The sequence below is a fragment of the Silurus meridionalis genome, chromosome 22 (genome assembly GCF_014805685.1).
Source record: "Silurus meridionalis isolate SWU-2019-XX chromosome 22, ASM1480568v1, whole genome shotgun sequence".
Classification (NCBI taxonomy): Eukaryota; Metazoa; Chordata; class Actinopteri; order Siluriformes; family Siluridae; genus Silurus; species Silurus meridionalis.
In genome coordinates, this window is record NC_060905.1 from 18,916,858 (window position 1) to 18,942,622 (window position 25,765).

General features: G+C 41.8%; 1 protein-coding gene across 1 annotated transcript; it reads right to left on the bottom strand.

The window, feature by feature from the left end:
• Positions 1-5,232: 5,232 nt before the first annotated feature.
• eppk1 (epiplakin 1) lies at positions 5,233-25,688 on the bottom strand. Its single transcript, XM_046835333.1, is given in 40 exon segments — positions 5,233-7,076; positions 7,078-8,394; positions 8,396-8,699; positions 8,702-9,119; positions 9,122-9,702; positions 9,705-10,016; positions 10,019-10,083; positions 10,085-10,280; positions 10,283-10,556; positions 10,558-10,700; positions 10,703-11,701; positions 11,704-12,015; positions 12,018-12,049; positions 12,051-12,080; positions 12,082-12,388; positions 12,391-12,699; positions 12,702-13,396; positions 13,398-13,507; positions 13,510-13,571; positions 13,574-13,702; positions 13,705-14,571; positions 14,574-14,702; positions 14,705-15,509; positions 15,512-15,705; positions 15,708-15,926; positions 15,929-15,985; positions 15,988-16,017; positions 16,020-16,283; positions 16,286-16,573; positions 16,576-17,052; positions 17,055-17,570; positions 17,573-17,701; positions 17,704-17,867; positions 17,869-18,048; positions 18,050-19,294; positions 19,296-20,396; positions 20,398-20,575; positions 20,578-22,026; positions 22,029-22,499; positions 25,565-25,688. Coding segments are annotated over 39 exon segments (15,723 nt in total). The 5' UTR covers positions 22,480-22,499; positions 25,565-25,688; the 3' UTR covers positions 5,233-6,691.
• Positions 25,689-25,765: the final 77 nt, after the last annotated feature.

Below are 25,765 nucleotides of genomic sequence, written 5' to 3' on the forward strand. Positions count from 1 at the left end.
TGCTGTCTGCATTCAACTTTTTTTTTTATTGAACACATTAAGATTTTTTTTTACCAGACTTTGGTATTCTATGGAAGGATATTACAGGCAATTTTCAAAAGGAATTGCAAATTGTATTGGAGGTAGTTGGTGAAATTGTGGAAGACATTATGGTTTGCTCAGATACTCCAAGCAGCCATGACACATGAGTAATGCATGGTAATTAATAGTTATTTAAAAAAGACACGGTCATAACTTAGGATAAAGGAAATACAGTTGCAGACAAATGGACTGCCAAATTTCGACTGGAAAAGCAGTCAATGAATAAGTCCACATATGGAAAACGCTATTGCAAATTTGCAAATTATTTTCAATTTCTTCTGTAGTACATTTTCAAAAATAACACAGATTAAGAAATTATAACAAAACATAAAGTTGGCCAGGTGCCAATTTGTGCATGGGGGCGAAGGAAACAAGGTTTACGAGGCATCTGTATTATCTTAGCAATAATGGAATTGTCTTCAGATAAATGTTCCACATGCACATAGCAGAATAGATAAGGGGGTCAAGTCAAGAAGCTTTTATGGTCATTTCAACCATATATAGCTGACGCAGTACACAGTGAAATGAGACAACGTTGCTCCAGGAACCCTGGTGCTACATAAAACAACATAAAGCTACATAACAGAAAACACAGAGCTCAGGACTAGTAAGTGTCCTCTCCGCATAAAGTGCATCGTGTGCAACCTGGTGCAAACAGTGCAAGACAGACCGTGCAAAGACAACACAAGACAGTGCAAGAAAAATACACAAAATAGTGCCGCCAGTAAATCTACTGTATATTTTACAGTGCAGTGTGCAGAGAGAACTGAGTACAGGAGTGAACGTTGTAATTAAACTAAATGTAAACAAAAGGGTTTGTGCAAAGCAATAGCAGCAGTCAAAAAGATGTGCAAAAACAGCATGTAAACAGTTTGTAGTAATTCAGTGATATAATATGGGTGGTGCTGAAGACATGGATGTGTGAAGTGAGTACGAGTGTGTTGAGTCTGGGTTATGCAAATCAGTCACACGTGTGTGAGTTTCAGTTCAGTTCTGTGTTGTTGAGGAACCTGATGGCTTGAGGAAAGAAACTGTTGCACAGTCTGGATGTGAAGCCCAAATGCTTCAGAACCGCTCTCCTGCCAACAGGAAAGCGGTTCTGAAGCCCAAATGCTTCAGAACCGCTTTCCTGTTGGCAGGAGGGTGGAGTGTGTGTGTGTGGGTCGTCCACAATGCTGTTGGCTTTGCGGATGCAGCGTGTGGTGTAAATGTCCATGATGGAGGGGAGAGAGACTCGGATGATCTTTTTTGCCGTCCTCAGGGTCTGCCGTAGGGTCTTGCAATTCGAGATGGTGCAGTTCCCAAACCAGGCATTGGTGAAGCTACTCAGGATGCTCTCAATGGTCCCTCTGTAGAACATGGTCAAGATGGGGGAGGGAGATGAGCTTTCCTCAGCTTTCTCAGGAAGTAGAGACGCTGCTGGGCTTTCTTGGTGATGGAGCTGGTGTTAAGCGTCCAAGTGAAGTTTTCCGCTAGATGAACACACAGGCATTTGGTGCTCTTAACAATCTTCACTCAGGATCCATCGATGATCAGTGGAGAATGGTCAATCTGTGTTCTCCTGAAGTCAACAACCATCTATTTTCATTTTGTCAACGTTCAGAGACTGGGTGCATTCCTTTTGCATGTCAGCTATTTTATCCCAGTTAACTGACATCAGCCCTAACACTTCAAGCAGTGCCTGTTTCCTCTATAACTTATTTGCAGTTCTGTCCTTTACCCCAGACCAGGGTATGTCCCTAAGATGCCCTTGGTCCTCCCACAACCTGTCATGTTGCAGGCATTCTATCCTCCACATTTTCAGGCCCCTGACCAGGAAAAAAAATTCTTCAATTCATGTCTGTATTGCGGTTTTAACAATGAACATTGTATCAAAGCAGCTTTACACAGATAATGTAGTGATAAAAATAAATAAGATGTTCTTTATAAGTGTAAGTTTGTCCCTGATAAACAAGCCGGTGGTGACTTTGGCAAGGAAAAACTCCCTGAGATGGCATAAGGAAGAAACCTTGAGAGGATTCAGATTCAAGAGGGAACCCATCCTCATCTGGGTTGCACCGAATGTCTATTTATTACAGATAAATGATGTACAGTGGCACAGTGCATGATGCACCTGCACTCACCAAACCCAATAAACCTGACTAGGTTAGGGTTAGACGTTAGACCCTAACCCTAACCCAAGAGGGAACCCATCCTCATCTGAATTGCACCGAATGTCTATTTATTACAGATAAATGATGTACAGTGGTACAGTGATGGTGATCAGAAGCAAACTGTAGTCCTGAGTCAGTGTAGCAGACTGTTGACATTAACTACAGTCCAAATCCATCCTCAAAGCTTCTGTTCTTACTCCGTAATTTCATAGAACCCCAGGGCGTTGATGAGAAACCATCCCCAGCTGGACAGAGAGCTCTCCAATCGAAGAGAACACTATTGTTGAGAAATTTAGCTAGTTCAGTTTATAATATAATGATTATAAATATAATAATATATAACATAAAATAATAATAACAGCAATAATAGTAAAAAAAAGTCAGGTTTATTAGGTTTGGTGAGTGCAGGTGCATCATGCACTGTGCAAAATTAAGTCATAAGTGATGTATGGAGCTGCCTATGTGGTTAAACACCGTGGCTATGTGAAGAAAACAGAGACCGCATGACGTCTTGACTCATCCTGCATAATAGGGTGCATAAAGTTCACCCATGTAATTTAACTTAGGTCAGCTTCAGCTATCAGTAGTAAAATCTAGTAATATATAATATCATTTAGCAATTTGCTTTAAATAACATAACATCGCTTATATTAGTTTAAATCCAAGCTTAATACATATAACCATTACTCAGCATTAATATAGTATAATACTCAGCTTTGCACAGAACTCAATGTATAAAGAGAGTTCAGACAAAATCAATAATCATGCTGTAGAGCAGGGGTCACCAACCTTTTTGAAACTAACAGCTACTTCTTGGGTACTAAAGGGCTAACAGTTTGATACACACTTCTGAAATAAATTTGCACAATTTACCTTTAATTATGTTATTATTATTAATTAATGATACTCATCTATGTGAAGACACTGATCATGTTAATGATTTCTCACAATAATTATCAACATGATTTAACATCATAGGAAACAGATAAATATCAATATGCCAAACGTTATTTCTATAAATCTCTGCAAGTTTTTACATTTTCAAATGATCACTTCAACATTTTCACTAGCCAATAACAATTTTTAACAAATCATCCACTACGTTGCATTATGTTTGTACAGATTATCAATTACATAACAAACAAAAATCAACTTTCAGATTTTACTTATCACGAAATCTGCAGCATTTTTAACAAAATTATCATATCTTACATTTAACAAACACATTAACATTACAAACACATTTACATTTACACGTTTAGAAAATATTTGTCCCCTGCTATACCATCGGATTTCCATCACCATAGGTCACCATATTCAGCTGACAGCTCCTCCAATAGCACCCTGAATGTTCTGTGTTCTGTGCTCTGGAGAGGATGCTGTTTATGATTTTCATGATGGGACATGATGTGCCCAAATCTGATAACCTTTGCACATGGTAATGCATACATTTTGGAAACTCTGGGTCACCTTTACTGTGAGCGATGAAGCCTCTATGTCAGCCGATCATAGCAGGAGCCCCATTGGTAGTCACTGGCTTTTCCAATGGCACTTTTTTCTCTGCGAAAAACTCCTTCACTAGAGTGGAGATTACATCCCTTCCACATTTCTTGTCTTTAAGCACAGTTTTTGCAATTATCATCATTGTTTCTTTGAAAACCTTCCCTTCTGAAAATGCCTTCTTTTTCTTAATCAAGAAATGTGTAGCTCTAAATGAGGCTTCGAATTACTTTTTGGGAGTTTTTCAGCAAAAAAGACTGCTGTTTGAACAAACCTGTGTTTAACTCGTGTGGTTTTTTCGCTCATAGTGCGCTGCAAGGTGGGTAGTTAGCATGGTAGCTTGCGTGGCATGTTCTGAAATGTCTCTCAACATTGTGCCGCTGTGCCGTTGCCACAGTCGCCCCAAAATTGAGACACACGTTTGAGTAGTAAAAAAAAACCTCTTCCTCCCATTCACTGTGAAAATTATGTTTTCCTTTTTCTTTTTTGCCATGTTTTCGGGGGTAAATCATCTCCTCACTTTTTACTGCGCTCACTAGCTAGTCACCATGGTGGCTAGACCAGCTAGCTCTAATCTACTATGAAAATTTTTTTTTATCTAATCTACTATGAAACAATTTTCATTTTCAAATTCACACCAATGCAAGTTTGATTTAAAAAAGAATAACAACAAAAAAATTTGATGTAGCTCACTGTTAAGTGGCGCTATGGTGAGCTATTTTTAGAAAAGGCCCATGGGCGACTCATGTGGAGCACCATGTTGGTGACCCCTGCTTTAGAGTAAAGTTTAACCTTTTCTAAAGTTTAGCATACATTATATAATCAAAATGCTTGTAAATGTAACACACGTTATAAAGGCGAGTGAGCAGATACAGCTGATGGATTAGGTTAGGGATAAAATTAGGTTGAATCAAAATGATATTTTGAGATTTTTAAGCGATGAGAAAGGAAAAAATAAACTGTAAAAATTGAAACGCCGATTTCATTCTGATATACCTCGGGGTGAAATCTGGTTTAAGGCAGACTCATTTTTTACAGATCATACCTGTAGATGATTTTACTAATGAATGTTCTTTATTGCAGTGAGTGGGGAAGAGGATGAAAAGGGAAGACAAAGGTGCCTTTAGAGTAAGAGAGACATTGTGCTGAGTGTATGTATAGGTTTTAAACACTAAAAAGTTAAAGTATATGCAAAAGCATAATTGCAGGAGAATAAAGCTGTTTTTATGGTAATTTCAGACCCATATGTACAGCCATAATTTTTTCCTGTGTCATTTTTGCTTATTAGATATAGCTTTTTGATGGATTGTAACTTAAGATTGCATCAACTGTGTAGAGTTCTTAAGTGAATACAAATGTGTGGTCAAAATATTAGAAAAGAAGAGAATATATTTAAAGCCTCAATCTGGATATTGAAAACACAAGATAAGTTTGTGTATATAATACACAATGACTATAATACATATTGTAGTAAAAAAGAAAATATTGGACAGCTGGGTTAAAACAAAAGAATGTTTATTAGTTTTGTAGATTCTAGCCCTCTTTTATCAAAAGACAAATATAGACAGTTTTATACAAAGTTTTAAAGATAGTTATAATTGTATAGCATTACTATTCCTTGCAATATCAACAATGATTTCGTTAGTTTTGGTCTAACAAAGATTTAAAAATTATTATGAAATCTGAAATTGTTAATAGGTTCAAAGAATAGCAGCTATACATAAAGTTTTATAAAGCATTGTAAACATTAGTAAACTTTTTTTTTACTTTTTATTCTGTGTGTATGTGTTGTATGTATGTGTTTATATATATTCCGTGTGTGTGTGTGTGTTTGTGTGTGTATGTATGTATATATTATATATATATATATATATATATATATATATATATATATATATATATATATATATATATATATATGTACAGTATATATTCTGTTTTCACCAGGATCACCACGATGCACCTTATGTGGCGAGGACACTAGTCTTTAGCCCTTTGTTTTCTGTGATTGTTGTTGTATGTAGCACCAGGGTTCAGGAGGAACGTTGTTTCATTTCATGGTGTAATGTGTCAGCTATATATGGTTGAAATGACAATAATAGCTTCTTGACTTGACTTGACTTGAATATATACGCTGATTGTATGTCCAATGATTGATTTCGGATGATTGTCCAAAAAAGTCAGACACACCAATATTTCATTGGACCGCATTTAGCTTGGGTTACGGCATGCATTCACTGTGGCATTGTTTCGATAAGCTTCTGCAATGTCACAACCTTTATTCCCGTCCAGAGATGCAGTAATTTTTCACCAAGATCTTGTATTGATAATGGGAGATTGCTGCGCAAAAAGTCTTTTCCAGCACATCTCAAAAATTCTTACTGGGGTTAAGGTCTGGACTCTGTGGTGGCTAGTCCATGTGTGAAAATGATTTATCATTCTCCCTGAACACTCTTTCACAATTATAGCCCAATGAATCCAGGCTTTGTCATCTTGAAATTTGCCTGTGCCATCATTAAAGAAAAAAATCCATTGCGTGTGAGGAAATGCTCTTACTTTCACTACTAAACATAGCCAGTTTCCATAGCCGATCAGGATCATTCAAGCTTTTTCCTGACCACATTTATTCCTCGAAGATGATGATTCCTCACTATCCATCCAGTTTTTAACAATCTGGATATGTACAGTATGTAGGTGTTTAGTGATCTTGTACTATGGGTAGTGCGCTAGGGTGAGCATTTGAATGTGTTAAATGAACATTTAAATGTTGTGCTTGAAAAGAGAGTTTTCCAGACACAAAGAGGCAAATACAATAATTAAGTGATAAAGCACAAGCAAACCTTATAAAAGAATGGTCATGTAGAACGATAAGTTAAGGTCTGTAGGTCTGAACACCAATATATAACAAATAAATTTTGTTTTTGTTAAAATTATTTCAGTTGTTAAGATATTTTTACTCATTTCTGTAAGATCAATAAGGTAAGTCCAGTTTGTGGGTCTTTCACACACCTGTCGAGCAGTTGCAAGTAGGTGAGGTTCTCCTGTGTGTTTGGGTCAAAGAAGCCCTTGGTGTCATCACCCGGGTCAGAAAGAATCTGGTTCATTTCTTCATCAAAATATCCCCTCTTATAAGCCACCTCCACAGGCACACGATGGCTGTGCACTGGATCAATGATGCCTCCAGTAGCAATCTGTGCTTCCAAAAGACGAATGCCATGATCTTTGACGATGAGATCTTTTTTCAAGGCCTGGAACAATGAAATGGTGTCTCCCGTGTGAGGGTCAGTGTAGCCAGTGACAGCCTTCTCCGCAGAAAGTAGCTTGTTTTTCAGCTCGAGCCCCGACTCCTTGATCCACAGCCTCCTCCACAGAGAGTTTTGCGTTCCTCAGTGGATCAATTATGAAGCCAGTAGCAGCCTGAGCCTCTAATAAAACCAGTGACGTTCCAGGTGTTAACAGGCCTTTGGATTTGGCTTCATAGATGCTCATAGTCTGTTTGGCGGACTGCACAAACACTCCTGCAATGCAGTCGGTTCCCTGCAGGTACTTGCGTACTGAGTCCATGTTGCTCACTTGATCTGCCGTGACTTTACCAGTGCTAAGGTCTTCAAATAATGTCTTGTCAATGATTTGAGATTCAAACAAGTTCCGAGCTGAAACTTGCTTTTTGATTCCCCGGAAGGTGGGTTGGTTTGTCGTAGTTGTGGTAGTAGTTACAGTCACACTGGAGGTTTTCTTGTGTACAGTTGTTAGTACATGCTCCAAGAAGCACTCGATTGTTATAGTGCCAGTCTTTAATTGCTGAACCAGATCTCGCTTTCTTCTCCTCTTGATGTAGTCAGAGTTTATGAGATCCCACAAGGAAACCTCCTTTCCTTGGAATTTTCCCCCTGCTTTATTTGTGGTAGTGGATTGGAGGATTCTCTTTGTTTGTTCATCAATGTAGAAGTAAAACTCTCCCTTCTTCACGACAACGAGCAGCCTTAGGCCAGTTTGTGGGTCTTTCACACACCTGTCGAGCAGTTGCAAGTAGGTGAGGTTCTCCTGTGTGTTTGGGTCAAAGAAGCCCTTGGTGTCATCACCCGGGTCAGAAAGAATCTGGTTCATTTCTTCATCAAAATATCCCCTCTTATAAGCCACCTCCACAGGCACACGATGGCTGTGCACTGGATCAATGATGCCTCCAGTAGCAATCTGTGCTTCCAAAAGACGAATGCCATGATCTTTGACGATGAGATCTTTTTTCAAGGCCTGGAACAATGAAATGGTGTCTCCCGTGTGAGGGTCAGTGTAGCCAGTGACAGCCTTCTCCGCAGAAAGTAGCTTGTTTTTCAGCTCGAGCCCCACGACTCCTTGATCCACAGCCTCCTCCACAGAGAGTTTTGCGTTCCTCAGTGGATCAATTATGAAGCCAGTAGCAGCCTGAGCCTCTAATAAAACCAGTGACGCTCCAGGTGTTAACAGGCCTTTGGATTTGGCTTCATAGATGCTCATAGTCTGTTTGGCGGACTGCACAAACACTCCTGCAATGCAGTCGGTTCCCTGCAGGTACTTGCGTACTGAGTCCATGTTGCTCACTTGATCTGCCGTGACTTTACCAGTGCTAAGGTCTTCAAATAATGTCTTGTCAATGATTTGAGATTCAAACAAGTTCGAGCTGAAACTTGCTTTTGATTCCCCGGAAGGTGGGTAGTTTTGTCGTAGTTGTGGTAGTAGTTACAGTCACACTGGAGGTTTTCTTGTGTACAGTTGTTAGTACATGCTCCAAGAAGCACTCGATTGTTATAGTGCCAGTCTTTAATTGCTGAACCAGATCTCGTTTCTTCTCCTCTTCGATGTAGTCAGAGTTTATGAGATCCCACAAGGAAACCTCCTTTCCTTGGAATTTTCCCCCTGCTTTATTTGTGGTAGTGGATTGGAGGATTCTCTTTGTTTGTTCATCAATGTAGAAGTAAAACTCTCCTTCTTCACGACAACGAGCAGCCTTAGGCCAGTTTGTGGGTCTTTCACACACCTGTCGAGCAGTTGCAAGTAGGTGAGGTTCTCCTGTGTGTTTGGGTCAAAGAAGCCCTTGGTGTCATCACCCGGGTCAGAAAGAATCTGGTTCATTTCTTCATCAAAATATCCCCTCTTATAAGCCACCTCCACAGGCACACGATGGCTGTGCACTGGATCAATGATGCCTCCAGTAGCAATCTGTGCTTCCAAAAGACGAATGCCATGATCTTTGACGATGAGATCTTTTTTCAAGGCCTGGAACAATGAAATGGTGTCTCCCGTGTGAGGGTCAGTGTAGCCAGTGACAGCCTTCTCCGCAGAAAGTAGCTTGTTTTTCAGCTCGAGCCCCACGACTCCTTGATCCACGGCCTCCTCCACAGAGAGTTTTATGCGTTCCTCAGTGGATCAATTATGAAGCCAGTAGCAGCCTGAGCCTCTAATAAAACCAGTGACGTTCCAGGTGTTAACAGGCCTTTGGATTTGGCTTCATAGATGCTCATAGTCTGTTTGGCGGACTGCACAAACACTCCTGCAATGCAGTCGGTTCCCTGCAGGTACTTGCGTACTGAGTCCATGTTGCTCACTTGATCTGCCGTGACTTTACCAGTGCTAAGGTCTTCAAATAATGTCTTGTCAATGATTTGAGATTCAAACAAGTTCGAGCTGAAACTTGCTTTTGATTCCCGGAAGGTGGGTTGTTTTGTCGTAGTTGTGGTAGTAGTTACAGTCACACTGGAGGTTTTCTTGTGTACAGTTGTTAGTACATGCTCCAAGAAGCACTCGATTGTTATAGTGCCAGTCTTTAATTGCTGAACCAGATCTCGTTTCTTCTCCTCTTCGATGTAGTCAGAGTTTATGAGATCCCACAAGGAAACCTCCTTTCCTTGGAATTTTCCCCCTGCTTTATTTGTGGTAGTGGATTGGAGGATTCTCTTTGTTTGTTCATCAATGTAGAAGTAAAACTCTCCTTCTTCACGACAACGAGCAGCCTTAGGCCAGTTTGTGGGTCTTTCACACACCTGTCGAGCAGTTGCAAGTAGGTGAGGTTCTCCTGTGTGTTTGGGTCAAAGAAGCCCTTGGTGTCATCACCCGGGTCAGAAAGAATCTGGTTCATTTCTTCATCAAAATATCCCCTCTTATAAGCCACCTCCACAGGCACACGATGGCTGTGCACTGGATCAATGATGCCTCCAGTAGCAATCTGTGCTTCCAAAAGACGAATGCCATGATCTTTGACGATGAGATCTTTTTTCAAGGCCTGGAACAATGAAATGGTGTCTCCGTGTGAGGGTCAGTGTAGCCAGTGACAGCCTTCTCCGCAGAAAGTAGCTTGTTTTTCAGCTCGAGCCCCGACTCCTTGATCCACGGCCTCCTCCACAGAGAGTTTTGCGTTCCTCAGTGGATCAATTATGAAGCCAGTAGCAGCCTGAGCCTCTAATAAAACCAGTGACGCTCCAGGTGTTAACAGGCCTTTGGATTTGGCTTCATAGATGCTCATAGTCTGTTTGGCGGACTGCACAAACACTCCTGCAATGCAGTCGGTTCCTGCAGGTACTTGCGTACTGAGTCCATGTTGCTCACTTGATCTGCCGTGACTTTACCAGTGCTAAGGTCTTCAAATAATGTCTTGTCAATGATTTGAGATTCAAACAAGTTCGAGCTGAAACTTGCTTTTGATTCCCGGAAGGTGGGTTGGTTTGTCGTAGTTGTGGTAGTAGTTACAGTCACACTGGAGGTTTTCTTGTGTACAGTTGTTAGTACATGCTCCAAGAAGCACTCGATTGTTATAGTGCCAGTCTTTAATTGCTGAACCAGATCTCGCTTTCTTCTCCTCTTCGATGTAGTCAGAGTTTATGAGATCCCACAAGGAAACCTCCTTTCCTTGGAATTTTCCCCCTGCTTTATTTGTGGTAGTGGATTGGAGGATTCTCTTTGTTTGTTCATCAATGTAGAAGTAAAACTCTCCTTCTTCACGACAACGAGCAGCCTTAGGCCAGTTTGTGGGTCTTTCACACACCTGTCGAGCAGTTGCAAGTAGGTGAGGTTCTCCTGTGTGTTTGGGTCAAAGAAGCCCTTGGTGTCATCACCCGGGTCAGAAAGAATCTGGTTCATTTCTTCATCAAAATATCCCCTCTTATAAGCCACCTCCACAGGCACACGATGGCTGTGCACTGGATCAATGATGCCTCCAGTAGCAATCTGTGCTTCCAAAAGACGAATGCCATGATCTTTGACGATGAGATCTTTTTTCAAGGCCTGGAACAATGAAATGGTGTCTCCCGTGTGAGGGTCAGTGTAGCCAGTGACAGCCTTCTCCGCAGAAAGTAGCTTGTTTTTCAGCTCGAGCCCCACGACTCCTTGATCCACAGCCTCCTCCACAGAGAGTTTTGCGTTCCTCAGTGGATCAATTATGAAGCCAGTAGCAGCCTGAGCCTCTAATAAAACCAGTGACGTTCCAGGTGTTAACAGGCCTTTGGATTTGGCTTCATAGATGCTCATAGTCTGTTTGGCGGACTGCACAAACACTCCTGCAATGCAGTCGGTTCCCTGCAGGTACTTGCGTACTGAGTCCATGTTGCTCACTTGATCTGCCGTGACTTTACCAGTGCTAAGGTCTTCAAATAATGTCTTGTCAATGATTTGAGATTCAAACAAGTTCGAGCTGAAACTTGCTTTTGATTCCCGGAAGGTGGGTTGGTTTGTCGTAGTTGTGGTAGTAGTTACAGTCACACTGGAGGTTTTCTTGTGTACAGTTGTTAGTACATGCTCCAAGAAGCACTCGATTGTTATAGTGCCAGTCTTTAATTGCTGAACCAGATCTCGCTTTCTTCTCCTCTTGATGTAGTCAGAGTTTATGAGATCCCACAAGGAAACCTCCTTTCCTTGGAATTTTCCCCCTGCTTTATTTGTGGTAGTGGATTGGAGGATTCTCTTTGTTTGTTCATCAATGTAGAAGTAAAACTCTCCTTCTTCACGACAACGAGCAGCCTTAGGCCAGTTTGTGGGTCTTTCACACACCTGTCGAGCAGTTGCAAGTAGGTGAGGTTCTCCTGTGTGTTTGGGTCAAAGAAGCCCTTGGTGTCATCACCCGGGTCAGAAAGAATCTGGTTCATTTCTTCATCAAAATATCCCCTCTTATAAGCCACCTCCACAGGCACACGATGGCTGTGCACTGGATCAATGATGCCTCCAGTAGCAATCTGTGCTTCCAAAAGACGAATGCCATGATCTTTGACGATGAGATCTTTTTTCAAGGCCTGGAACAATGAAATGGTGTCTCCGTGTGAGGGTCAGTGTAGCCAGTGACAGCCTTCTCCAGAAAGTAGCTTGTTTTTCAGCTCGAGCCCCGACTCCTTGATCCACAGCCTCCTCCACAGAGAGTTTTGCGTTCCTCAGTGGATCAATTATGAAGCCAGTAGCAGCCTGAGCCTCTAATAAAACCAGTGACGTTCCAGGTGTTAACAGGCCTTTGGATTTGGCTTCATAGATGCTCATAGTCTGTTTGGCGGACTGCACAAACACTCCTGCAATGCAGTCGGTTCCCTGCAGGTACTTGCGTACTGAGTCCATGTTGCTCACTTGATCTGCCGTGACTTTACCAGTGCTAAGGTCTTCAAATAATGTCTTGTCAATGATTTGAGATTCAAACAAGTTCGAGCTGAAACTTGCTTTTTGATTCCCCGGAAGGTGGGTAGTTTTGTCGTAGTTGTGGTAGTAGTTACAGTCACACTGGAGGTTTTCTTGTGTACAGTTGTTAGTACATGCTCCAAGAAGCACTCGATTGTTATAGTGCCAGTCTTTAATTGCTGAACCAGATCTCGTTTCTTCTCCTCTTCGATGTAGTCAGAGTTTATGAGATCCCACAAGGAAACCTCCTTTCCTTGGAATTTTCCCCCTGCTTTATTTGTGGTAGTGGATTGGAGGATTCTCTTTGTTTGTTCATCAATGTAGAAGTAAAACTCTCCTTCTTCACGACAACGAGCAGCCTTAGGCCAGTTTGTGGGTCTTTCACACACCTGTCGAGCAGTTGCAAGTAGGTGAGGTTCTCCTGTGTGTTTGGGTCAAAGAAGCCCTTGGTGTCATCACCCGGGTCAGAAAGAATCTGGTTCATTTCTTCATCAAAATATCCCCTCTTATAAGCCACCTCCACAGGCACACGATGGCTGTGCACTGGATCAATGATGCCTCCAGTAGCAATCTGTGCTTCCAAAAGACGAATGCCATGATCTTTGACGATGAGATCTTTTTTCAAGGCCTGGAACAATGAAATGGTGTCTCCCGTGTGAGGGTCAGTGTAGCCAGTGACAGCCTTCTCCGCAGAAAGTAGCTTGTTTTTCAGCTCGAGCCCCACGACTCCTTGATCCACGGCCTCCTCCACAGAGAGTTTTGCGTTCCTCAGTGGATCAATTATGAAGCCAGTAGCAGCCTGAGCCTCTAATAAAACCAGTGACGTTCCAGGTGTTAACAGGCCTTTGGATTTGGCTTCATAGATGCTCATAGTCTGTTTGGCGGACTGCACAAACACTCCTGCAATGCAGTCGGTTCCCTGCAGGTACTTGCGTACTGAGTCCATGTTGCTCACTTGATCTGCCGTGACTTTACCAGTGCTAAGGTCTTCAAATAATGTCTTGTCAATGATTTGAGATTCAAACAAGTTCGAGCTGAAACTTGCTTTTGATTCCCCGGAAGGTGGGTTGTTTTGTCGTAGTTGTGGTAGTAGTTACAGTCACACTGGAGGTTTTCTTGTGTACAGTTGTTAGTACATGCTCCAAGAAGCACTTTCGATTGTTATAGTGCCAGTCTTTAATTGCTGAACCAGATCTCGTTTCTTCTCCTCTTGATGTAGTCAGAGTTTATGAGATCCCACAAGGAAACCTCCTTTCCTTGGAATTTTCCCCCTGCTTTATTTGTGGTAGTGGATTGGAGGATTCTCTTTGTTTGTTCATCAATGTAGAAGTAAAACTCTCCTTCTTCACGACAACGAGCAGCCTTAGGCCAGTTTGTGGGTCTTTCACACACCTGTCGAGCAGTTGCAAGTAGGTGAGGTTCTCCTGTGTGTTTGGGTCAAAGAAGCCCTTGGTGTCATCACCCGGGTCAGAAAGAATCTGGTTCATTTCTTCATCAAAATATCCCCTCTTATAAGCCACCTCCACAGGCACACGATGGCTGTGCACTGGATCAATGATGCCTCCAGTAGCAATCTGTGCTTCCAAAAGACGAATGCCATGATCTTTGACGATGAGATCTTTTTTCAAGGCCTGGAACAATGAAATGGTGTCTCCCGTGTGAGGGTCAGTGTAGCCAGTGACAGCCTTCTCCGCAGAAAGTAGCTTGTTTTTCAGCTCGAGCCCCACGACTCCTTGATCCACGGCCTCCTCCACAGAGAGTTTTGCGTTCCTCAGTGGATCAATTATGAAGCCAGTAGCAGCCTGAGCCTCTAATAAAACCAGTGACGTTCCAGGTGTTAACAGGCCTTTGGATTTGGCTTCATAGATGCTCATAGTCTGTTTGGCGGACTGCACAAACACTCCTGCAATGCAGTCGGTTCCCTGCAGGTACTTGCGTACTGAGTCCATGTTGCTCACTTGATCTGCCGTGACTTTACCAGTGCTAAGGTCTTCAAATAATGTCTTGTCAATGATTTGAGATTCAAACAAGTTCGAGCTGAAACTTGCTTTTGATTCCCGGAAGGTGGGTTGTTTTGTCGTAGTTGTGGTAGTAGTTACAGTCACACTGGAGGTTTTCTTGTGTACAGTTGTTAGTACATGCTCCAAGAAGCACTCGATTGTTATAGTGCCAGTCTTTAATTGCTGAACCAGATCTCGTTTCTTCTCCTCTTGATGTAGTCAGAGTTTATGAGATCCCACAAGGAAACCTCCTTTCCTTGGAATTTTCCCCCTGCTTTATTTGTGGTAGTGGATTGGAGGATTCTCTTTGTTTGTTCATCAATGTAGAAGTAAAACTCTCCTTCTTCACGACAACGAGCAGCCTTAGGCCAGTTTGTGGGTCTTTCACACACCTGTCGAGCAGTTGCAAGTAGGTGAGGTTCTCCTGTGTGTTTGGGTCAAAGAAGCCCTTGGTGTCATCACCCGGGTCAGAAAGAATCTGGTTCATTTCTTCATCAAAATATCCCCTCTTATAAGCCACCTCCACAGGCACACGATGGCTGTGCACTGGATCAATGATGCCTCCAGTAGCAATCTGTGCTTCCAAAAGACGAATGCCATGATCTTTGACGATGAGATCTTTTTTCAAGGCCTGGAACAATGAAATGGTGTCTCCCGTGTGAGGGTCAGTGTAGCCAGTGACAGCCTTCTCCGCAGAAAGTAGCTTGTTTTTCAGCTCGAGCCCCACGACTCCTTGATCCACAGCCTCCTCCACAGAGAGTTTTGCGTTCCTCAGTGGATCAATTATGAAGCCAGTAGCAGCCTGAGCCTCTAATAAAACCAGTGACGTTCCAGGTGTTAACAGGCCTTTGGATTTGGCTTCATAGATGCTCATAGTCTGTTTGGCGGACTGCACAAACACTCCTGCAATGCAGTCGGTTCCCTGCAGGTACTTGCGTACTGAGTCCATGTTGCTCACTTGATCTGCCGTGACTTTACCAGTGCTAAGGTCTTCAAATAATGTCTTGTCAATGATTTGAGATTCAAACAAGTTCGAGCTGAAACTTGCTTTTGATTCCCGGAAGGTGGGTTGGTTTGTCGTAGTTGTGGTAGTAGTTACAGTCACACTGGAGGTTTTCTTGTGTACAGTTGTTAGTACATGCTCCAAGAAGCACTTTCGATTGTTATAGTGCCAGTCTTTAATTGCTGAACCAGATCTCGTTTCTTCTCCTCTTCGATGTAGTCAGAGTTTATGAGATCCCACAAGGAAACCTCCTTTCCTTGGAATTTTCCCCCTGCTTTATTTGTGGTAGTGGATTGGAGGATTCTCTTTGTTTGTTCATCAATGTAGAAGTAAAACTCTCCTTCTTCACGACAACGAGCAGCCTTAGGCCAGTTTGTGGGTCTTTCACACACCTGTCGAGCAGTTGCAAGTAGGTGAGGTTCTCCTGTGTGTTTGGGTCAAAGAAGCCCTTGGTGTCATCACCCGGGTCAGAAAGAATCTGGTTCATTTCTTCATCAAAATATCCCCTCTTATAAGCCACCTCCACAGGCACACGATGGCTGTGCACTGGATCAATGATGCCTCAGTAGCAATCTGTGCTTCCAAAAGACGAATGCCATGATCTTTGACGATGAGATCTTTTTCAAGGCCTGGAACAATGAAATGGTGTCTCCGTGTGAGGGTCAGTGTAGCCAGTGACAGCCTTCTCCGCAGAAAGTAGCTTGTTTTTCAGCTCGAGCCCCACGACTCCTTGATCCACAGCCTCCTCCACAGAGAGTTTTGCGTTCCTCAGTGGATCAATTATGAAGCCAGTAGCAGCCTGAGCCTCTAATAAAACCAGTGACGTTCCAGGTGTTAACAGGCCTTTGGATTTGGCTTCATAGATGCTCATAGTCTGTTTGGCGGACTGCACAAACACTCCTGCAATGCAGTCGGTTCCTGCAGGTACTTGCGTACTGAGTCCATGTTGCTCACTTGATCTGCCGTGACTTTACCAGTGCTAAGGTCTTCAAATAATGTCTTGTCAATGATTTGAGATTCAAACAAGTTCCGAGCTGAAACTTGCTTTTTGATTCCCCGGAAGGTGGGTTGTTTTGTCGTAGTTGTGGTAGTAGTTACAGTCACACTGGAGGTTTTCTTGTGTACAGTTGTTAGTACATGCTCCAAGAAGCACTCGATTGTTATAGTGCCAGTCTTTAATTGCTGAACCAGATCTCGTTTCTTCTCCTCTTGATGTAGTCAGAGTTTATGAGATCCCACAAGGAAACCTCCTTTCCTTGGAATTTTCCCCCTGCTTTATTTGTGGTAGTGGATTGGAGGATTCTCTTTGTTTGTTCATCAATGTAGAAGTAAAACTCTCCCTTCTTCACGACAACGAGCAGCCTTAGGCCAGTTTGTGGGTCTTTCACACACCTGTCGAGCAGTTGCAAGTAGGTGAGGTTCTCCTGTGTGTTTGGGTCAAAGAAGCCCTTGGTGTCATCACCCGGGTCAGAAAGAATCTGGTTCATTTCTTCATCAAAATATCCCTCTTATAAGCCACCTCCACAGGCACGATGGCTGTGCACTGGATCAATGATGCCTCCAGTAGCAATCTGTGCTTCCAAAAGACGAATGCCATGATCTTTGACGATGAGATCTTTTTTCAAGGCCTGGAACAATGAAATGGTGTCTCCCGTGTGAGGGTCAGTGTAGCCAGTGACAGCCTTCTCCATGAAAGTAGCTTGTTTTTCAGCTCGAGCCCCACGACTCCTTGATCCACAGCCTCCTCCACAGAGAGTTTTGCGTTCCTCAGTGGATCAATTATGAAGCCAGTAGCAGCCTGAGCCTCTAATAAAACCAGTGACGTTCCAGGTGTTAACAGGCCTTTGGATTTGGCTTCATAGATGCTCATAGTCTGTTTGGCGGACTGCACAAACACTCCTGCAATGCAGTCGGTTCCCTGCAGGTACTTGCGTACTGAGTCCATGTTGCTCACTTGATCTGCCGTGACTTTACCAGTGCTAAGGTCTTCAAATAATGTCTTGTCAATGATTTGAGATTCAAACAAGTTCGAGCTGAAACTTGCTTTTGATTCCCGGAAGGTGGGTTGGTTTGTCGTAGTTGTGGTAGTAGTTACAGTCACACTGGAGGTTTTCTTGTGTACAGTTGTTAGTACATGCTCCAAGAAGCACTCGATTGTTATAGTGCCAGTCTTTAATTGCTGAACCAGATCTCGTTTCTTCTCCTCTTGATGTAGTCAGAGTTTATGAGATCCCACAAGGAAACCTCCTTTCCTTGGAATTTTCCCCCTGCTTTATTTGTGGTAGTGGATTGGAGGATTCTCTTTGTTTGTTCATCAATGTAGAAGTAAAACTCTCCTTCTTCACGACAACGAGCAGCCTTAGGCCAGTTTGTGGGTCTTTCACACACCTGTCGAGCAGTTGCAAGTAGGTGAGGTTCTCCTGTGTGTTTGGGTCAAAGAAGCCCTTGGTGTCATCACCCGGGTCAGAAAGAATCTGGTTCATTTCTTCATCAAAATATCCTCTTATAAGCCACCTCCACAGGCACACGATGGCTGTGCACTGGATCAATGATGCCTCCAGTAGCAATCTGTGCTTCCAAAAGACGAATGCCATGATCTTTGACGATGAGATCTTTTTTCAAGGCCTGGAACAATGAAATGGTGTCTCCCGTGTGAGGGTCAGTGTAGCCAGTGACAGCCTTCTCCAGAAAGTAGCTTGTTTTTCAGCTCGAGCCCCACGACTCCTTGATCCACAGCCTCCTCCACAGAGAGTTTTGCGTTCCTCAGTGGATCAATTATGAAGCCAGTAGCAGCCTGAGCCTCTAATAAAACCAGTGACGTTCCAGGTGTTAACAGGCCTTTGGATTTGGCTTCATAGATGCTCATAGTCTGTTTGGCGGACTGCACAAACACTCCTGCAATGCAGTCGGTTCCCTGCAGGTACTTGCGTACTGAGTCCATGTTGCTCACTTGATCTGCCGTGACTTTACCAGTGCTAAGGTCTTCAAATAATGTCTTGTCAATGATTTGAGATTCAAACAAGTTCCGAGCTGAAACTTGCTTTTTGATTCCCCGGAAGGTGGGTTGTTTTGTCGTAGTTGTGGTAGTAGTTACAGTCACACTGGAGGTTTTCTTGTGTACAGTTGTTAGTACATGCTCCAAGAAGCACTCGATTGTTATAGTGCCAGTCTTTAATTGCTGAACCAGATCTCGTTTCTTCTCCTCTTCGATGTAGTCAGAGTTTATGAGATCCCACAAGGAAACCTCCTTTCCTTGGAATTTTCCCCCTGCTTTATTTGTGGTAGTGGATTGGAGGATTCTCTTTGTTTGTTCATCAATGTAGAAGTAAAACTCTCCCTTCTTCACGACAACGAGCAGCCTTAGGCCAGTTTGTGGGTCTTTCACACACCTGTCGAGCAGTTGCAAGTAGGTGAGGTTCTCCTGTGTGTTTGGGTCAAAGAAGCCCTTGGTGTCATCACCCGGGTCAGAAAGAATCTGGTTCATTTCTTCATCAAAATATCCCCTCTTATAAGCCACCTCCACAGGCACACGATGGCTGTGCACTGGATCAATGATGCCTCCAGTAGCAATCTGTGCTTCCAAAAGACGAATGCCATGATCTTTGACGATGAGATCTTTTTTCAAGGCCTGGAACAATGAAATGGTGTCTCCCGTGTGAGGGTCAGTGTAGCCAGTGACAGCCTTCTCCGCAGAAAGTAGCTTGTTTTTCAGCTCGAGCCCCACGACTCCTTGATCCACAGCCTCCTCCACAGAGAGTTTTGCGTTCCTCAGTGGATCAATTATGAAGCCAGTAGCAGCCTGAGCCTCTAATAAAACCAGTGACGTTCCAGGTGTTAACAGGCCTTTGGATTTGGCTTCATAGATGCTCATAGTCTGTTTGGCGGACTGCACAAACACTCCTGCAATGCAGTCGGTTCCCTGCAGGTACTTGCATTGAGTCCATGTTGCTCACTTGATCTGCCGTGACTTTACCAGTGCTAAGGTCTTCAAATAATGTCTTGTCAATGATTTGAGATTCAAACAAGTTCCGAGCTGAAACTTGCTTTTTGATTCCCCGGAAGGTGGGTTGGTTTGTCGTAGTTGTGGTAGTAGTTACAGTCACACTGGAGGTTTTCTTGTGTACAGTTGTTAGTACATGCTCCAAGAAGCACTCGATTGTTATAGTGCCAGTCTTTAATTGCTGAACCAGATCTCGTTTCTTCTCCTCTTCGATGTAGTCAGAGTTTATGAGATCCCACAAGGAAACCTCCTTTCCTTGGAATTTTCCCCCTGCTTTATTTGTGGTAGTGGATTGGAGGATTCTCTTTGTTTGTTCATCAATGTAGAAGTAAAACTCTCCCTTCTTCACGACAACGAGCAGCCTTAGGCCAGTTTGTGGGTCTTTCACACACCTGTCGAGCAGTTGCAAGTAGGTGAGGTTCTCCTGTGTGTTTGGGTCAAAGAAGCCCTTGGTGTCATCACCCGGGTCAGAAAGAATCTGGTTCATTTCTTCATCAAAATATCCCCTCTTATAAGCCACCTCCACAGGCACACGATGGCTGTGCACTGGATCAATGATGCCTCCAGTAGCAATCTGTGCTTCCAAAAGACGAATGCCATGATCTTTGACGATGAGATCTTTTTTCAAGGCCTGGAACAATGAAATGGTGTCTCCCGTGTGAGGGTCAGTGTAGCCAGTGACAGCCTTCTCCGCAGAAAGTAGCTTGTTTTTCAGCTCGAGCCCCACGACTCCTTGATCCACAGCCTCCTCCACAGAGAGTTTTGCGTTCCTCAGTGGATCAATTATGAAGCCAGTAGCAGCCTGAGCCTCTAATAAAACCAGTGACGTTCCAGGTGTTAACAGGCCTTTGGATTTGGCTTCATAGATGCTCATAGTCTGTTTGGCGGACTGCACAAACACTCCTGCAATGCAGTCGGTTCCCTGCAGGTACTTGCGTACTGAGTCCATGTTGCTCACTTGATCTGCCGTGACTTTACCAGTGCTAAGGTCTTCAAATAATGTCTTGTCAATGATTTGAGATTCAAACAAGTTCGAGCTGAAACTTGCTTTTGATTCCCCGGAAGGTGGGTTGTTTTGTCGTAGTTGTGGTAGTAGTTACAGTCACACTGGAGGTTTTCTTGTGTACAGTTGTTAGTACATGCTCCAAGAAGCACTCGATTGTTATAGTGCCAGTCTTTAATTGCTGAACCAGATCTCGTTTCTTCTCCTCTTGATGTAGTCAGAGTTTATGAGATCCCACAAGGAAACCTCCTTTCCTTGGAATTTTCCCCCTGCTTTATTTGTGGTAGTGGATTGGAGGATTCTCTTTGTTTGTTCATCAATGTAGAAGTAAAACTCTCCCTTCTTCACGACAACGAGCAGCCTTAGGCCAGTTTGTGGGTCTTTCACACACCTGTCGAGCAGTTGCAAGTAGGTGAGGTTCTCCTGTGTGTTTGGGTCAAAGAAGCCCTTGGTGTCATCACCCGGGTCAGAAAGAATCTGGTTCATTTCTTCATCAAAATATCCCCTCTTATAAGCCACCTCCACAGGCACACGATGGCTGTGCACTGGATCAATGATGCCTCCAGTAGCAATCTGTGCTTCCAAAAGACGAATGCCATGATCTTTGACGATGAGATCTTTTTTCAAGGCCTGGAACAATGAAATGGTGTCTCCCGTGTGAGGGTCAGTGTAGCCAGTGACAGCCTTCTCCGCAGAAAGTAGCTTGTTTTTCAGCTCGAGCCCCACGACTCCTTGATCCACAGCCTCCTCCACAGAGAGTTTTGCGTTCCTCAGTGGATCAATTATGAAGCCAGTAGCAGCCTGAGCCTCTAATAAAACCAGTGACGTTCCAGGTGTTAACAGGCCTTTGGATTTGGCTTCATAGATGCTCATAGTCTGTTTGGCGGACTGCACAAACACTCCTGCAATGCAGTCGGTTCCCTGCAGGTACTTGCGTACTGAGTCCATGTTGCTCACTTGATCTGCCGTGACTTTACCAGTGCTAAGGTCTTCAAATAATGTCTTGTCAATGATTTGAGATTCAAACAAGTTCCGAGCTGAAACTTGCTTTTTGATTCCCCGGAAGGTGGGTTGTTTTGTCGTAGTTGTGGTAGTAGTTACAGTCACACTGGAGGTTTTCTTGTGTACAGTTGTTAGTACATGCTCCAAGAAGCACTCGATTGTTATAGTGCCAGTCTTTAATTGCTGAACCAGATCTCGTTTCTTCTCCTCTTCGATGTAGTCAGAGTTTATGAGATCCCACAAGGAAACCTCCTTTCCTTGGAATTTTCCCCCTGCTTTATTTGTGGTAGTGGATTGGAGGATTCTCTTTGTTTGTTCATCAATGTAGAAGTAAAACTCTCCCTTCTTCACGACAACGAGCAGCCTTAGGCCAGTTTGTGGGTCTTTCACACACCTGTCGAGCAGTTGCAAGTAGGTGAGGTTCTCCTGTGTGTTTGGGTCAAAGAAGCCCTTGGTGTCATCACCCGGGTCAGAAAGAATCTGGTTCATTTCTTCATCAAAATATCCCCTCTTATAAGCCACCTCCACAGGCACACGATGGCTGTGCACTGGATCAATGATGCCTCCAGTAGCAATCTGTGCTTCCAAAAGACGAATGCCATGATCTTTGACGATGAGATCTTTTTTCAAGGCCTGGAACAATGAAATGGTGTCTCCGTGTGAGGGTCAGTGTAGCCAGTGACAGCCTTCTCCGCAGAAAGTAGCTTGTTTTTCAGCTCGAGCCCCACGACTCCTTGATCCACAGCCTCCTCCACAGAGAGTTTTGCGTTCCTCAGTGGATCAATTATGAAGCCAGTAGCAGCCTGAGCCTCTAATAAAACCAGTGACGTTCCAGGTGTTAACAGGCCTTTGGATTTGGCTTCATAGATGCTCATAGTCTGTTTGGCGGACTGCACAAACACTCCTGCAATGCAGTCGGTTCCCTGCAGGTACTTGCGTACTGAGTCCATGTTGCTCACTTGATCTGCCGTGACTTTACCAGTGCTAAGGTCTTCAAATAATGTCTTGTCAATGATTTGAGATTCAAACAGGTTCTGAGCTGATACTTGCTTTTTGATTCCTTTAAAATTAGTCAAAGCCATTTTTCTTTTGCTCTTTATTTGAAGGGACATTTTGCCGATCTTTTGTTGACCTGTAAACGAATAAAAAAATAATTTAACATTTGAGCTGCCAAAAAATAAATTACCTTCAATTATTAAATTTCTTTAAATACAGTTTCTCAACTTTATGCCCATTTTGTCAATGTTCTTTAATCCTAGATCATATGGATGCTATTTTAATTCCAAAATACCAAGAAGTGGTCTTTACTCAACATAAAGCCCACATCTTGTTCATTTATTTTGATCCAGATTAATTGGAATTTATAATTAATTATTTATCAATTATCATTGAATTATTCTTTGAATTGATTTAGAATTTTAATAATTAAATGTATTATTATTATTATTATTATTATTATTAATATTATACATATTAAATGGTATTTTAGAAATAATAATAATAATCATAATCATAATAACAACAATATTATAATTATAACAATTAAAATAAGTTAGCATTTATTCTTTAAAAACCTAAGGTATTTATGCAACCCTTCACCCCTTCACTCTTTTAAATGCCAATATTTCCTTTGTCACATTTGAATAATTAATTTGTGTTAATTTATTAATTTTTGTTGGCTAACTGTCTATAACTTAAATTTTCTTTAATTAATGCTAATATATAATTACTGTTTTTCCACAAACATTCATTTCACAAACATGGCTCTTAGACCCTGAATTAATATACTAGTATAAGGATTTTTTACTTGTAACTTGCTCTGAATACCTTAGATAATTCATGCAAATGATATGATTTGAAGTCATTCAAGTTTTGTCTTTATATACATAAACCTGCACCCACTCAGGGGCATAAGTAAGCAATGAACAGTTATTAATTACAAAACTAATGACAAATAAGTCTGGTTGTGTCCAGTTTAATAAATTAGCTCTATTGTCTTAAAATAGGCTATTTTTTAATAGAGATTATGGCTTATATTCAAGTAGACAGGGTTCAGATTGGAATTGTATGTAAGAGACATCTCTGAGTTCTAATCAGCTGTTCTTAAATTATGAGCATGTTTCAATTTATTCTTTTGACCAAAATATGACCTTCTTTATATTTTCCTCTGCCTTTTCTGAACGTTTTTTTCCCACCAACAGAACACTGAATCATTTTTATTGCACCATGGCTTTAGAGATTTGTTGTATGTGAAATTCCCAGGAGATCAGCAATTTCTGGTGTACTTGATCTAGCCCATCTGGTACCACCATCCATGCCATTAACTATAATGTTTTATGTGATTTTAATGCCTGAAGCTCTTGAACTGTATTTGCATTTTTTAGCATTGTTCTGCTGGCACACGATGGTTGATTAGATAACTGAATAGATATGTAGCTGTCCATGTATTTCTAGTGAATTAGATAGTAAGTGTAGATGTACTGTGTATGTAATACCTATTAGAGATTATTTTATACAACTATATTATTGGCATATGTTTTCAATACAGAATAATTCCATTCAATTCATTAGTTAAAATATATAGGATTTACATGTCATTGGCTACTTCAGGGTAAGATGGCTTAACATTTCAACCATAGAGTTGTATAATCACAGTATGTGTTGCAACTTGCTATTTTCTCACTTAGAAATTACATGGTGACATTTCTCTTACATATCCTTGCACAGAAATACAAAGTTGGCAGGCGATTGTAGTGAACTGCATTGCATTATTGTTATTTATTTGCAAACATCCAAATATTTCACACTGGCTTTAATGACATGACACCTGACATAATCTAGCAACTCGGATTCTGTCAATGTGAAAGTTTTACAGCATTTTTCCATATACTAATTTAAAATATTATACACTTAATTTGTGGGGGTGGCAAAATGAGTGCACATATGAACAGTATGAAAAGTATTGGGACACCTGACTTTTCCAACCAAATGTTGTTCTTTTCCAACTACACTTGTATAGGACGTCTTCCATTCCATTTCATTCCATTCCATTTTCCCTTTATGTGAACTAGGAGATCAAACCTGTTCCAGCATGACAATGCCCCTGTCCACAAAGCCAGCTCCATGAAGATTTGCTTGATATGGTTTGGAGTGGAGAATCTTTAGTGGTCTGCTACTGAGAATAGACCTCAACCCTATTGATCACCTTTGGGGTGACCTGGAACACTGACTGCACCCCTGGCTTCCTCACCTCATATATATCAGTACCAAAGAAGAAAAAAAAAAAACAGTCTTCTTGATATTTTGTTTGTGTAGCTAACTAGCTATTTTCTATAATTCAGCCAGAACAAGATCCAGTAGGTTTTCCCAGTGTTATGCTTTTGCTGAAATCTGTTGTTTGCACTATATTATCATTGCACATGTTAACAAATGCACGCATTTTCTGAAAAATGTTTTTTATCCAAATCCTAAAAAAAGTATTCTCTCATCAAAAAGCTAGAATCTTTAAATAATTTCTAGCAGAACTGGTCTTCTAACACAGAATGAAATCCTTGTAACCAACAGGTTTCAGTGTGCTAGCTTAGCAATAACCAACATTCTTTCCTGATGATGTAAAAATGTTTCTCATCACCTAAGATTAATGGGGACGGAAATGACCAATTCAATCATAGTTTGTTTAGATTTATTTTGCATGTGCATATTTCCCTATTACCAAATATAATCCAAAAAGATAATTTCAAATCATAGAGCATAGAGGCTGAACTAAGGTAATTTAGATAATTTACATTTAATTTATATAAAAACCTGGTACCAAAAATAAAAATCAACTTGTGAGACAATAGACAGTTAATGTGTTACAAAATCATGGTAAATTATTTTCTCTATTTTCTTTATTAACAAATCCCTTTCAAAATGATTTTGAACAGTGCCTGCAATCCATTTGATTTCTCTGAGTCTATTTTTTTTATCATGGACTGTATGCCACTGTTGGAATTACCTCTTTATTGCAGGGAGTAACTGTACAATCCTATCAACATGATGACACAACACTGACTGTTATTGTTAATCATTTACACAACTTTACCCCTTTAACTAATTCATTGACACTCTCTCTGTTCAACTCAGTATAAGTTTGATACTTAACAGTATTAATAGTTGTAATTAAAATATGTACAGTGTTCAAATATTAACTCCTACCTCAGTTTATGTTTTTGATAGATGATTCAGGTTTATCAGGAACAGAAACAGAAATGTTTTTTCTGGCAAACCCTAGACGAGGTGGATACACACTGGCACTAGCAGGATCAGAGCAGTGGTTTCAGTATTCCTCGGTGAGAATTTATCTACATGAAGAAGACTCCACCCCAAAAACACGCCCTTGTTTGAAAAACACCAGTG